We start from the raw sequence: 14,600 nt of genomic DNA, 5'->3' as shown, positions 1-14,600 counted from the left end.
GGTGGGGGGGCTGGGCATTTATCCTGCTTTATATTCTCTGAGTTTCCTGGGTCTGTGATTTGGTGTCTAACATCAATATGGGTAAATTCTCAGTCATTACTATTTCAAATAGCTTAGAGATTCTTTGTTCAGTCCTGTCCAGTCTAATAGGTCCGGCAAAGGCATTCTTAATTTCTCTTAGTGTTTGTGATCTCCGGCATTTCTTTTTTGTTTCTTATTAGGATTTCTATCTCTTTGCATGTATTGCTCATTTGTTCTTGCATGCTATCCATTAGAGCTTTTAGCATATTAATCATAGTTGTTTTAAATTCCTAGTCTGCTAATTCCAAATCCCTGTCATGTCTTGTTCTGATGCTTGTTCTATCTCTTCAGATTGTTTTTGCCTTTCAGTATGTTTGGTAATTTTGTTCTTTATAGCTAATAGCTGGACGTGATGTACTGGGTAAAAGGAACTGCTGTAAATAGGCCTTTAGTATGTGGTGGTGAGGTATGGGGGAGGGGGAGCATTTTGTAGTCCTATGAATAGCTAGGTCTCAGTCTTTTAGAATGAGCCTGTGCTTCTGGTCTGTGAACTCCACAAATATTTCTCAGTTTTTTCTCACTTCTTAGTTGGGTCAGATGGTTAGAGTAGACTAGAGTTGGCTATTTCCCCTTTCCTAGGTCAGATAGGCTCTGATAATATCCCAGTAAGTCAGGCTCTGGTTAACTAGTTTCTCCTGAGGGCAGACCTTGGGAGTATTCTGGCAGAGTTCAGAAGTGCTTCCTTTCCTCCTCCCCCTGCTGAAAGCATGCAGAGATTTTTCTGATACTTACTTTGGGAACCTGGCTGAGAGTGTGGGGGCTTCACTATGACTGGATCCGCCTCAGCACTGGTTTCTGCAGCAATTCTGCTCGTGATTTTGTTCTAGTGAGCTGTGCCTCCCTTTATTTTCCTGTCCTTCCAGTCTTGGGGGCGGTGGTTTGTACTGTGTCCTCCTCTCTCTTACAGATCTGAGAAGAATTGGTGCTCTTTTTTCTGTTCAGTTTTTTTACTTATTAGAACAGAGTGGCATTTACTAAGTTCCTCACATGTAGAACCAGAAACCAGAAGTTCATGTTACTTTTGAAATTAAAGTTTAAATGTGTAAGGAAAGACATAAGTTCAAATAATGAATAGGATGATTCAAATAATGCTTTTTATCACAGCCATTTTGAAAAGCCTCACTACTAATAGGTTATGAAACTTTGGAATACACACTGCATGGTTTTATTAAAAAATAAGAAATATATTCTCTAGTCACTTAAATAGAAATTATTTATATTTTAGATAACTTTCAGTCATCCGGGCCTAGACATTCAGGGCAGAAGTATAGAATATGTACAACGGCAAATATCCAAGGAATGTGGAAGCCTAAAGTCCCAAAATAGGGTAAGTAATCTTAGCTAATCTCCTGTTGTGGAATATAACTAATTAATACATACGTGAAATTTTATAGTTGTTTAAATTCTCCATGTAGCTGAATTATACTGGAAAATCTTTCATGTGTAAATTTGCTACATAAATGTTTATAAAACACTGTTACTTAAATTCCATCCAAATTTCTGGTTTGACTCTGGGAATTGCCACTGTGTATTTATCACTGGGTAAAGCCAAAGGGAATTGTATATTATTTAGTGGACTGTATCCATCATTTATCATTAGCCCAGACCTGGATCGGGTGCTTACCTGTAGACAGTTACTTTGTCCCAGGGACTGGAGGAGAAACAAATGTGACTACTAGAAGCCTACGTGCGTGTGGGTGTCATGTGTTTCAAGTGACTCATAGAACCAAGTTATATACACGTATGTCTTTGTATTAGTTTGCTAGGGCTAACATAACAAAATGGCAGACTGAGTGGCTTGAACAACAAATACTGTTTTCTCACATTTCTGGAAACTAGAAGTCCAAAATCAAGATGTTGGCACATTTGTTTTTTTCTCAACCTTCTCTTCCTGGCTTGTAAATGTCTACGTTTTAGCTGTGTCCTCACGTGGTCTTTTGTACACATCTCTGGTGCCTTCCCTGTATGTCCACATTTCCTTTTCTTAAAAGGACACTAGTCAGATTGGATTAAGGTCCATGTTAAGGACCTTATTTTAATGTAAATCCCCTTTTTAAAGGCCCTGTATCCAAATGTAGTCACATTGTGGGGCTTGGGGGTCTCCGCATATGAATTTTGGGGAGTACATAAGTCAGTGCATAACATTCCACCCTCTGGTTCCTCACATTCATCCCTTACATGGAAGATACATTCATCCCATTACAACAGCCCAAAAGTCTGAACCCATTGTAGCATCAGTTCTAAGTCCTAGATCTTAATCTAAGTCAAGCTGGGTGAGACTCAAGGTACGATTCGTCCTCAGGCAGAATTCCTCTCTACCTGGGAACCTGTAAAACAAGACAGCAAATTACCCGCTTCCAAAATACCATATGGAAAAGGCATAGATAGAATAGATACTTCCGTTTGAATGTGGTAAATTTTAGAAAGAAGAAAGCAATCACAAGTCCTAAGCAAGTCTAAAACCTGGCAGCGCAAATTCTGTGAGTTTTTAAGGTTTGAAAATAATCCTCTTTGGGGTTGGCTCTGTGTTTGGACCTGTGCGCCTACCACAGTGGTGACCCCATCTCTTTGGCAGTGTGTGATAAACTCATACCCACAGTTCTAGTTTTCCTGGCCCACTGAAACTGAAGAATTGGCCCTGCCGTGTGGAACTGAGGAGAGAGCCTTCCTTACCTTTGGGATCATTCTTCCATCTTCTAAAGGATAACACATGTTTTCGGCCAGATAGCTGTGTTTGCCAGTTTTGTAAATCCTGTTGTCCAGTAGCCTTTCTTCATTTCATCCTGCCTCTTTTCCCATTAGTCCAACAGGGCAGCCTTTCAGCTGAGATGGTTGGTTGAATTTGGGAATTACACCCATAATCTCTTTATTATGTGATTAGTCAGCCACACTTTTGCATGCTGTCTCAATTTTTGCACTACCCATAGGCTAAGAATTTTCCTACTCTTCAAAATCTGCCTCCTTTTTGCTTAAGGATTTCTTTTTCAATTTATCCCTTTTCTCTTACATTTTACTGTTAGCAATAAGGAGAAACGAGGCACCTTCAGCACTTGGTGAGGAATCTCTGCTAAATATCCAAGTGTATCACTCACAAGTTCTATATTCCACAGAACACTAATGTACAATTCATCCACATTCTTTACCAATTTATAACAAGGGTCTCCTTTCCCCAGTGTCCAGTAATGTGTTCTTCATTTCCCTCTGAACCTCCACCAGAAGCACACTTAACGGCCGTATTTCAGCCAACAGTCTGTTCAAGGCTTTTTGTAACATACACCTCAAAACTTTTTTAGCCTCTACTCATTACCCAGTTCCAAAGGCATTTCCACATTTTTTAGGTATTTGTTAACAACAACACTCCAATTCTTCAATCTTTGAGTCAGGGTTTTCCTGAGAAACAGAACCAACTAGTGTTATGTATACACAAAGAGATTTAATTTTAGGGAATTGGCTCATGCAATAGTGGAGGTACATGTGCAAAATACGCAGGTAGGCTATCAGGCTTGAGACACAGGCAAGAGTTACAGTCCCCATCTAAAGGCAGAATTCTGCTAGCAGAACTCCATCTTGCTTGGGCAGGGCAGAGGGCAGTGGTCAGCCTTTATACTATTAAGGCCTTCCCCTAATTGGTGAAGTCTGCCTATGCTCTGGAAGATAATCTGCTGCATTCATAGTCCATCAATTTAAAGACTAATCTCCTCCAAGAAGCATACACATCCAAAGTAATGTTTGACCAAATATTTGGGTACTGCAGCCTAGCCGAATTGACATATAAAATTAACCTTCCCGTTATTACTGCAGTTTTCGTCTCTTTGCTTTTTAGGTCCCTTTGAAATCAATCCGACATGTCAGCTTTCAAGATGAGGATGAGATTGTCAGAATAAACCCTCGAGATATCTTAATACGTCGTTATGCAGACTACAGACATCCTGACATGTGGAAAAATGACTTAGAGAGAGATGATACTGATTCCAATATTCAGTTTTCTAAACCAGACAGTAAAAAATCAGACTATCTGTACTCTTGTGGGGATGAGACTAAGTTAAGTTCACTCAAAGACTCTGTGGTATTTAAGGCACAGCCTTCCTCATTAAAATTTAAGAAGTCAAAACGAAGAAAAGAAGATGGTGAACGTTCCCGCTGCGTATACTGCCAGGAAAGGTTTAATCATGAAGAAAATGGCAGGGGAAAATGTCAGGATGCTCCAGACCCTATTAAAAGATGCATATATCAAGTTAGTTGCATGCTCTGTGCAGAGAGCATGTTATATCATTGTATGTCAGACTCAGAGGGAGATTTTTCTGATCCCTGTTCATGTGACACTAGTGATGACAAGTTCTGCTTACGATGGTTAGCCCTAGTAGCTTTGTCTTTCATTGTACCATGTATGTGCTGCTATGTCCCTTTGAGAATGTGCCATCGTTGCGGTGAGGCGTGTGGGTGCTGTGGCGGGAAGCATAAAGCTGCTGGATGAAAGGATCCAGTGCCAAAATGAGCTTAAAATCTTTGTTTCCAGGAATTAGCTAACTTGGATTTGTGGAAGCTTTTGGCAAGCAATATGAAATCTTGCCTGGTATCATTGGGGCCACACGTGGAGGAAGCAGAACTTGCCAGTTCTTGGCGTTTCACAAATGCTAGCCATGCCTAACTTTTTCCCTTGAGTGCATGGCATGTTTTGTTACAGGTTGTAAAGAGTATCTGCAAAAGGAGTCCATTTCTGGTTATTGGCTATAATAAGTGAACATAAAATATCCAACTAAAAGGGATTAATTTTTTGGCATTTTTGTATATTTATGCATTAGGGTGATGGGACTTTTAAAGGTTTGAATTTATTAAGACATGAACTAAAAGTGCACTAGGGGACAGTTGATTTCAATCTAAGAAAAGTTAACACTTGGGAATTGTAAGAAGTTATTAAGTGCAACTAAATCATTTATTAGTTGTTTTTTGAAAGCAGTTTTATGTATAAATAACAAATGTTTATATTTAACTAAATATAAGGTACGAATTATCACATATTAAACTTTTCTTCCCCTTCCTAGTTCTGAAGTAGATGTACATATATCTACTGTCACATTCCATTATATTTTGAATATTTTACTCATCTAGTTAATAACGTTTTTATTCCATGTGAATGATCTGATATTTTCATCCTCATTTCCCTTTGACTACAGTTTATATTGAGTTATATCTGTACATTCTGGTAATCTAAAATCTTTAAAAATATTCTAATAGCCTTGAGTGACCAATTTTTTTTTTTAAAGCACAGATGTAATTGTCTAATGTTCTGATGGGAACGTAACACTTATTTTTATATAAAAAGAGACTGAGTAAACATTATAGAAAGAAGTGAGGTTTTGGGGTTTTGTTTTGTTGTGGTATTCAACCAGCAAGTTGTTTTCTTTCAGAGTTTCCTCCTTTAAAAAATCATACTGCATTTACAAATGTTTTACAAGGCAAAAAGTATAACTGGATAGTTAATATAAAGGTTTCCTCCTGCGATCTCCACTTATCATTCTGCTAAACTACAATATGTTCAGCTGTGTTACTAATTTTTTAGCTTAATACTCAGTGTTTATTATTCGCATAACAGTAAGTTTTCCCATTTGCATTTTATTTTATTTAAACTGGCCTAAAAGCAAAATTATTTTATGTTAAAGTATATACTAAACTATCCCAGGAAAGTATTTAATCCAACATTGTGAATGAAATATCTTGTACATATAATTTTATTTCTTTTGCAGAGCATCGTATTACTGGATGTTTTATTTACAAGGTAGTTGGATAAATGTTCCAACAAATTGTTTAAAGTGGTTGGGGTCAATTTGTCTGGGTTTTTTGGGTTTGTTTTGTTTTTGGTGTTTTTTCTTGTTTGTTTGGTCTTTTTTTTTTTTTTTGGTCTTTTTAAGTGTTAACATTAAAACTCTAACAAAGTAAAGGGTTCTTTAAGAACATTCCCTTAGAGGGATAGAGTTGAGAAGTGTGCCTTTTTTTTTAATGGCTTGAAGTTTCAGAAGTGATAGAAATTAAAATCACACTACCATTTTGAAGCTCATTTCTATGCAGGTTTTAAAATGTCATTTATGTATCATTCTTTTTACATAGCACCCTTAAGCTTGTGTTCACTTTCTCCTTTTGCCCCAGATCAAACTGAACAATGTATATAACACTGTCTGTAAAATACTTTTTTTTAAGAAAGCATTTATATTTATATGACAGCTTGAACTGACAACATTGTGTATATAGATCATCTTGAAGTATTATTTCACATTGAAAAGAAGAAAAATATATTGATAACTATAGATGTTATGACGAAGAGGTTATTTCTAGTTTTGTACTAAAAATCAATTGGATGAACTGAATCCAAAATATGACACTGTAGCAGCAGTTTTAAGACTTATTTTTACTGTTTATATATTTGAACACCGCTACACCAGATGGTCTTCATCCCTGAAGTTTTCAGCTAAACTTGGTTTCCTAGAATAGACTGTTAACTTTCAAAATTACTTTTTATTGGTGAAATGGAAATACTGGTTTTCCTTGTGAATGAATTTTCATATTTGTAAGTGCTGAATTTATAATTCAGGTTTGAGCAAGGTGTGAATAACTGAAGAAAATAACTTGCTGGCTATATAGGAAAATGCTGTGGAAATGAACTGTGTATATACTTCTGGGAAGAACAATTTTAATCATTTCTTCTGTTAAGCACTAATCAGTATAGTGCTACTCCTGGTTCTGTACTGTATTTTATATGCAACATATATGCTTTAATATTTTAATGTTTGTGCATTAATATTTTCAATTTGTTTAACCACTTTGCTGCTAAGATTTTGCCATCCCATTCCCATTTTTTCCTTTACCATTTTAAACAAGTTTCTTCATTAAAAACTATGGTGATGAAATGGTTTTTATTTCACCTTGGATTTTCATAGTTAACACACTCAGATTCCAAACCAGTCTTGAAAACTATTGATAATGTAATGCTATCTGAATCCCTACGTGGGAATGTTCTCTTGAGTAAATTATAATTATATGGGGGGAAAAGGATAGTCTAAATTTCTCAGTTTTGACGTGTATAGTATAGGTACGTTCAGGAACATTGTCTCCTTCCACATACAGATTTGGCACTGCCAAATGGCTTTTCCTCTGAAACCTTTCTCTTTTAATCTGGTAGTAGAAGTAAATGGCTAAACAAAACAGCCTAAGTAACAGTAAATACTGAAAATGAAATCATCTGGATAATAAGAAAGATTTTGATCTGGTCTGATGGCTTGTTGGGTTCAGAATTGATCATTCTTTGATGATTTTTCTCCTGCCTTGACAAGAGAATCCTTTGATTTCTGAAGAAATATGAGGTATGGGACTTCAGCACCACCTACTGGATGATTTATAGACCAGAGACATGGGGTGGCAGTCAGGGTATGACAGGGTTAATCACTAACTACTACCAATAAAAAGGGCTATTTAAGCAGTGGCCACCTCCAAAGGGGGAAAACCTGAGTAAGAAGGAGCTCAAAGAAACTGTAAAATGAATCTTTTCTCTGATGTGTCTTGTTGGTCACTGAAAGATTTTAAGCACTTTTTTCTTACATATCCTGTCTGAAAATATTTATTTATATTTGGAACTGGCAATCAAACATAATGGATGTGCCGAAGCATTTACAAAACCAATTCTTTTAACTTGCAAAAGCCATTACCAAAATGGTATTCTGCTTCTCCTCCCATAACCAGTCAGGGAGAGTTTTTAAAAAAAAAAAAAAAATAATAAACGTCACCTGTATTTCATCATGACAACTTCAGAGAGTGTGTGTATGTCTCTGGGATGATGTTGGGACAGGGGTTCAAGTTTAAGGGGGAAAACTTGAAACTACCTATTTTCATTGGTTATTCAGCAGTGCCTAAAATGAACTTTTGAAGTAATACAAATGCACTTTCAATTCATGTTCATAGTGCCATCTGATATGTTGGGTAAGTCTTTCTTTTTCTTTTTTCTCCCAACCCCAACCCCTTAATTGAATGCCACAGAGATGTTTTCGAATATCCATGTAGGTCTTCAAAGTACAGGAAACATGTACTTTCCTCCAGATGGGCAATTCAAAGGCTGTTTCTTTTTTTGAAGTTTACTTTAGACTTTGTGATTACACTTTGGAATATGTGTATAAGATTGGGTTTTTAAATTTAGCCCAAAGATACATTAAGCAAGTGTAACATTTTTCTACATGAAACTTTGAAAACTTTATTTGGCTAGAAAGCAGATTATTCATGAAATATTCCATTTATTCTTCATTTGACCTCCAGGTTCACATTTCTAAGAATAGAGGAAAGCACTAGAAACTTGCATTGTTGTTGCACTTAAAAACAATTGGTCTATAAACCATGATAATAATAGTACCATCAGGTGTTTTACAGTAAGTGAAAACATTAAGAAATCACAACCTGAGGTGATTTATATAAACCAAAAAAAAAAAAACCCCACAAAAAAAAAAAAGGGCTTTAAGGTATTAAGGTACTGTTTGCCTAGCAGCCAGGTGGTTATAAAACTTTCATATGCTTTGATACACTGATGTTAGCCATTGTTCCTGAAAGCTCCTTAAATTGCATAAGTTGCTAGTTTTGAAACTTCTCAAGAATAATCTAGTTGAAAAACCTTTGTATTAAAGATACACATAGACTTTTGTGAACATTGCCAGTATGTAGTGTCATTTGCTTTCTATTCTTGACCTCAAAAGTGCCTCACTTGTATATTACTTCCATTAAAAGCTTGACTGCATTCTTTCTAATAAGCAATGAAAACTTGTTTAACTCATGTCATAATGTATCACCTTAGATATAGTTGCTTAGATTGATAGTTTGGATATATAATGTAAATATGCATATATAAGTTTGTAACTGTTTTTGTTACATCATACCCATGTAATTGGACATATCAGATGATATCATAAGAATTTGTTTTAATTACCTGATTAAACCTATCATGAAATACAAAAGGACTTTTTCTTACTCTTCCAGAGGATATCAAACTATCACATAAGAGATACTAATTACTCAAGGAGAAAGCAATAGAAATGGGCTTTTAAAAAATCATCTTTAAGGTATATTTTTAACTGAAAACGCATGTATATAGTTCATCTTATTGATGTTTATTCATCCTTGATCGTATCCAGAGTTTTTATGGTCTGTTACCTATACATAGGTAAACAATAAGTTGAAATATATTTATTGGTTTGGGAACATGGAACCACCAAATCTGGATGAAATGATAATCCCTGAATGATATGTGGGAAGTTTTTAATCCAAAACTACTACTGCTTTATTGTGTGCCCTACTCAGTTTCAGAGTTTCAGTTGTATATGTAAATAAACAAAATACTAGATTAAAAATTAGTAGGACAGTACTCAAAAATCATAGCTTATTTCAATACCAGAATAACTTTTAGATTACTGTATTAAAGTTCTGTTTGCTTGAAGAATCAACAGTTAACTGTTTACCATGAATTATGAAGTGGAGTCTCCTGTGTTTATTTGCAGGTTTTCAGAAATGTGCTTTACATTCTTCACAATCAAGTTAATACCCACAAGTAAGTAGAATAGTTTTCTACATAAGAGAAATTGAAACTAGGGTTTCTGCTTGGCCATCAGTATAGTGTCATGCACACAGTGGTCCCTAAAGGGGAAAAAATGGTATTAATAATAAAACTGAGTCCACTCTTTTAAATTAACTGCTTTAAGATTTGCAGTTTTAGAGAGGTCCTTTGAAATATTGGCTCAAAAATATATTCAAAATAAAAGTCTAACAAAATCAGAATTGAAATGATGTTTCTTTTTTTTTGGTTAGCATGGTTTTTTATTTTATATATATATATATACACACACACACACACACACATATGTATGTATATTTATATATTTTAAGTTTTATTTATTTTGAGAGAGAGCCCAAGCAGGGGAGGGGCAGAGAGCCGGGGGGTGGGAGGGGGAGAGAGAGTGAGAGAGAGAATACCAAGCAAGTTCTGCCCAATGCAGGGCTCAATCTCAAAAACCGTGAGATCATGACCCGAGCAGAAATCAAAGAGTCAGATGTTTAACTGACTGAGGCACCCAGGTGCCCCTGTTGTGTAATATGTTTTAAATGATCACTTTTAGTTCTCAACTCCATAATAAAGTGTTATCCTCTTTTTTTTTTTTCCCACTAAAGAGATTTAGGCTGCAAGAGGTTAAAAACTATTCCCAAGATATGAGGCACAGGTTTTGAATCAAAATGCGTTACTCCAAAATCTATGCTTTTAGTCACAGTGCAATTTTGCTTTTTGTTGCAAGTGTTACTGATGTACTGATATAATATACTTATTCAATTAAAATTAAATTTTACTTAAGCTGGAGTGGTTTTATAAGGGAATAACTTTTTTTATTTATAAAGTAGGCTCCATGCCCAACATGGGACTTGAACTCACAACCCCGAAATTGAGAGCTGCATGTTCTATTGACTGAGCCAGTCAGGTACCCTAGGAGTAACTTCTTAATTCCTACTCCCTTTTATTTCAATTCTAGGTCCCCTATTCAACCATCTCACTAGATCGTGGTGTACTATCCACAGTATGACATGTGGAGATGCTTAAAATTGGGAGAATAAAATGGTGGTAATGCTTCAACATACCAACCATCAAAATAAATCAGTTTGTGCTGATCCAGTAGAAAGTACTGAAGACATACATGCTGTCCAGTGTATGGTATTGTTCATTTTGCTCAATTGATGGCATTTCCCTAAAGGTTTTGAGTCTGAGGGATTCTTTTTCCCCAAAGCAGTGAAACTTCTTGTTGAGGCAGTAGAAAACAGTGCTCTTACATGAGTCTTCTGGATTCTATACTTTTTTTTTTTTTCCAAATAGCCATTTGTATGTCAGTTATTCCACAAAGCCTGTGTTAGAACCAGAGTTGCATGTAGTGTCAGGGCTACGTCCATGCATGACACTGACGTTAGTGTCCCCTTCCCTCAAACTTACTCTTATCCTAGGAATAGTTTACAGTAACCAAGAGCTTGTGTGCAATTTGGAAAAGGACAGGAAGAACTCCGGGATTTCTAATATTGAAATAAGGTCATTCTGGATGATAAAACTTAAGGAGATCTGTTTAACTTTCATTTCTTTTATTTTTTAATTTTGCATTGTCAAATTGCAAGATACTAATTTAAGTGATTTTTTTCCTTTTAAAATCTGATATAGAAGATCTTATGGATATTACTTGTCCAACATAAACACCTTTTGAGTCCTCCATATTTTCCTCCTTTTCCCTGTTACAGAAATGTCTCCAACTTCTCCAAATTTATGAAGGGAAAAATCCGTGGAGAAGAAATTTTAGCAGTATATTAGAGTACTTTTTAAAATGCTTGTATTTTTCCCAAGAATTTCCAGCACGCTTAAATATGTGTCTGTTATCAGTAAGGGAAACCAATGACTATCACTTAAAAATTTAAGAGAAAACAAGTTCTATGAATTTATGAACTTCTAGCTAGTTAATAGTTCTTATTAAACTTCTCATTAAATTATTGAAGTGAAATTCACACAGTGTGATACTCCAAAGTTCTAAGAAGGAAGTAAGGATCCAAACCAAATTACTTAAGATTATTGATAAAGTTGAGGTCACAGAGTTGTAAGGCTGGGACGACACAAATCTCTAGAGATTCATACAATACCCTTATTTTACAGATTTAGAAACCAGCCTCAGGAAGTTAAGATATAAATGCAAAATCATTCACTTAATAGTACAGCCTGCATTTTTAAAAAGTCTGTTATGTTTTATATTTGAGAGAGAGCAAGAGAGAAAGTGAGACACAGGACCCAAAGCAGGCTCCAGGCTTTGAGCTGTCAGCACAGAGCCTGACGCGGGGCTCAAACTCACAGACTATGAGATCATGACCTGAGTCGAAGTCAGCACTCAACCAACTGAGACACCCAGGCACCCCTGACTGACATTTTTATTTTTAATGAAAGATGGTCTATATTTTAAATATGATTGGAAGGTGAAGCACCTTAGACTGCAACAAGACAATGATAAAAGTAGACATCTTCAGATTGAAATCTACCCAGATTCAGACAAAAATGGTTTGTGGGATTGAGGAATTGAATGATAGTGGCTTTGAAGAGTATTTCAGCAACTAGGACCAGCGAAGGAATTACGAACAACTTAAACTACAAGGAACAAACTTACAAAAATGGTAAACTTTAAACTGTTGGGGTACCTGGGTGGCTCAGTTGGTTAAGCGTCCGATTAGGCTCAGGTCATGATCTCACAGTTCGTTGATTCGATCTGCATCAGGCTCTGTGCTGACAGCCAGCTTAGAGCCTGGAGCCTGTTTCAGATTCTGTGTCTCCCTCTCTTCCACCCTCCCCTGTTCACACTGGGAAAGGGTCTGTCTGTCTGTCTGTCTGTCTCTCTCTCTCAGAAATAAATTGAACATTAAAATAAATAAATAAACTGTATGTTCACCTCTCCTTAAAGACATTTTCCCCCGAGCAGTATAAACTTGTTGTCTATTGTTGTGGTGTGATTGTTTTCTAAGAACTCAGGCTAAAGAAAAGTTAATTGCTGGAAACCTTTGGGATCTTGTTGCTGATAGCCTTAAAAGGAAATCACTAGCTCCGTAATCAGGTAAGACCATATTCAAAAGGGTTTCTTTACTTTTTACAGCTCATTTTTTCCCCTGAAACAACAACATCAAAAATAGCTTACCTTGTACAGATTTCTTTCCCTTTGGAAGGTCACAAGGCACATCTCCAGGCAAGCCTGACTACTCCAAAGGTCATTGGGAACAGAACCACCCAGGTTAAAGGCAGAGCAAATGGAAAGACTCCAAATAGAAACAGGCTTGGCTTGTTGAAGGGACAGCAGGAAAGTTAGTATGACCACAGTGGTCATACTCCAGAGGTCAAGTCATAGAGATAGCAGGCGCTAGACCTTCTGGGAACTTAAAACTCACATTTTATTCTGTGAGTGACCGAAATTCCCTGGAAAATTTTGAAGGGGAAATTTAATGATCTGCTGCTATGTGGCTTTTTTCTTTTTTTTAATTGAAAACCCAGTGCTGGCCTCAGATACTGGGCTAGCTTCTATTTTTTCAAGTATTACCCTGACCATTTCACTGAAACGCTCTGGACAAAGTCCCCTACCCCCTCCACATTTCTAAGTCCAGTGGATGTTCCTTAGATAGACCTCACCTCACTGAACACCTTAAATACTCTTTACTTCCCTGCACTACACTGCCCTAGTTTCCTCCTGTTTCACTGGTTCCTCTTCTCTTTGCTAGATCCTTCTCTTTCCAATCGTCACAAGTTGGAATTCCTCAGGGTACAGTAATAGATTCTTCTCCAGCAGTACTTCCCTTAAGGGACCTTAAGAGGCCTCCATGACCTGTGACACACATAGTGGTGGTATCCACAGTTAGGTCTTACGCTTGACCTCTCAACTGGGATGTCTGGAGCATTTCCATTTCAGTAAGACTGAAACAGGACTCTTGATTCCCCTCTAGACCTGCTCCATCTCCAGTCTGCCTCCTTTTAAGGAATAATCATAATTTACCCAATTGCTCAATTTACCCATTTTCTGTATCAAAGACTTTAAAATAGATTGTGATTCTGAATAGTCCTCCTCATGTTCGCCACTATGGTCTTAGTCCAAGCCTCAATTACCTCTTGCCCGTACTTCGTAATAGCTTCCTGCCTCCACCCTTTTCACTTCCAGATCTTTTATTTTTAGAATTGATTTAATACTTTGTCTATTGACTTTTGGTTTGTCTTTTCTATTATCATAATTTCAGAATTAATTATTACATTTTTTTCTTAATTTGACAGTTATTTACTCTTTTCCTTTCTTTTCACTTGTGCTTTGTGGCCAGATAATTAGGAAAGAGAACTTACCGTTTATATGCCTATTAGGTGTGAGGTATTGTGTGGAATATATCCACATATGTTATTTAATTCCTTAGTAACTTAGTGAAATAGGTATGATTACTTCCATTTCACAAATGAGGAAAATGAGAGCATCAAAAATTAAGAAACTTACCTGCATTCTTTTTTTTAATGTTTTATTGTGGGGGGGGGGTAGGGGGTATGGGCAGAGAGAGAGAGAGAGACAGGATCTGAAGCAGGCTCTAAGCTGTTAGCACAGAGCCCAACAAAGGGCTTGATATTATGACCTGAGCTGAAATTGGATGTTCAACTGACTGAGCCACCCAGGAGTCCTTACCTATAGTCTTAATTGTGGGAGCTGAAATTCAAAGCCTGTTCTTTCTGACTCCTACTCCCCTGGCTACCATTCTGCCTCTGGGGAATTTTCCCCCATTGTCCTTTTTTTTTTTTTTAATGTTTTTTATTTATTATTTTTAGGAGAGAGAGAGAGAGACAGCATGAGCAGGGGAGGGTCAGAGAGAGAGGGAGTTACAGACTCTGAAACAGGCTCCAGGCTCTGAGCTGGCAGTCAGCACAGAGCCCGACGCGGGGCTCGAACCCACGAACCGCGAGATCATGA

General features: G+C 36.8%; 1 protein-coding gene across 1 annotated transcript in view; it reads left to right on the top strand.

Annotated features, from left to right (window-relative positions):
* Window positions 1-9,885, top strand: part of SPRED1 (sprouty related EVH1 domain containing 1) — a 131,292-nt gene extending 121,407 nt beyond the window's left edge. Inside the window, exons 6-7 of the mRNA XM_077764704.1 lie at window positions 1,307-1,408; window positions 3,905-9,885. Of these exons, the coding sequence (XP_077620830.1) occupies window positions 1,307-1,408; window positions 3,905-4,555 (753 nt within the window). The 3' untranslated portion in view covers window positions 4,556-9,885. The remainder of the gene's footprint in view (window positions 1-1,306; window positions 1,409-3,904) is intronic.
* The last annotated feature ends 4,715 nt before the right edge of the window (window positions 9,886-14,600 follow it).

The sequence above is a fragment of the Crocuta crocuta genome, unplaced genomic scaffold (genome assembly GCF_008692635.1).
Source record: "Crocuta crocuta isolate KB4526 unplaced genomic scaffold, BGI_CrCroc_1.0 scaffold102, whole genome shotgun sequence".
Classification (NCBI taxonomy): Eukaryota; Metazoa; Chordata; class Mammalia; order Carnivora; family Hyaenidae; genus Crocuta; species Crocuta crocuta.
Note: the sequence above shows the minus strand (reverse complement) of the source record. Positions and strands in the feature narration are given on the sequence as shown.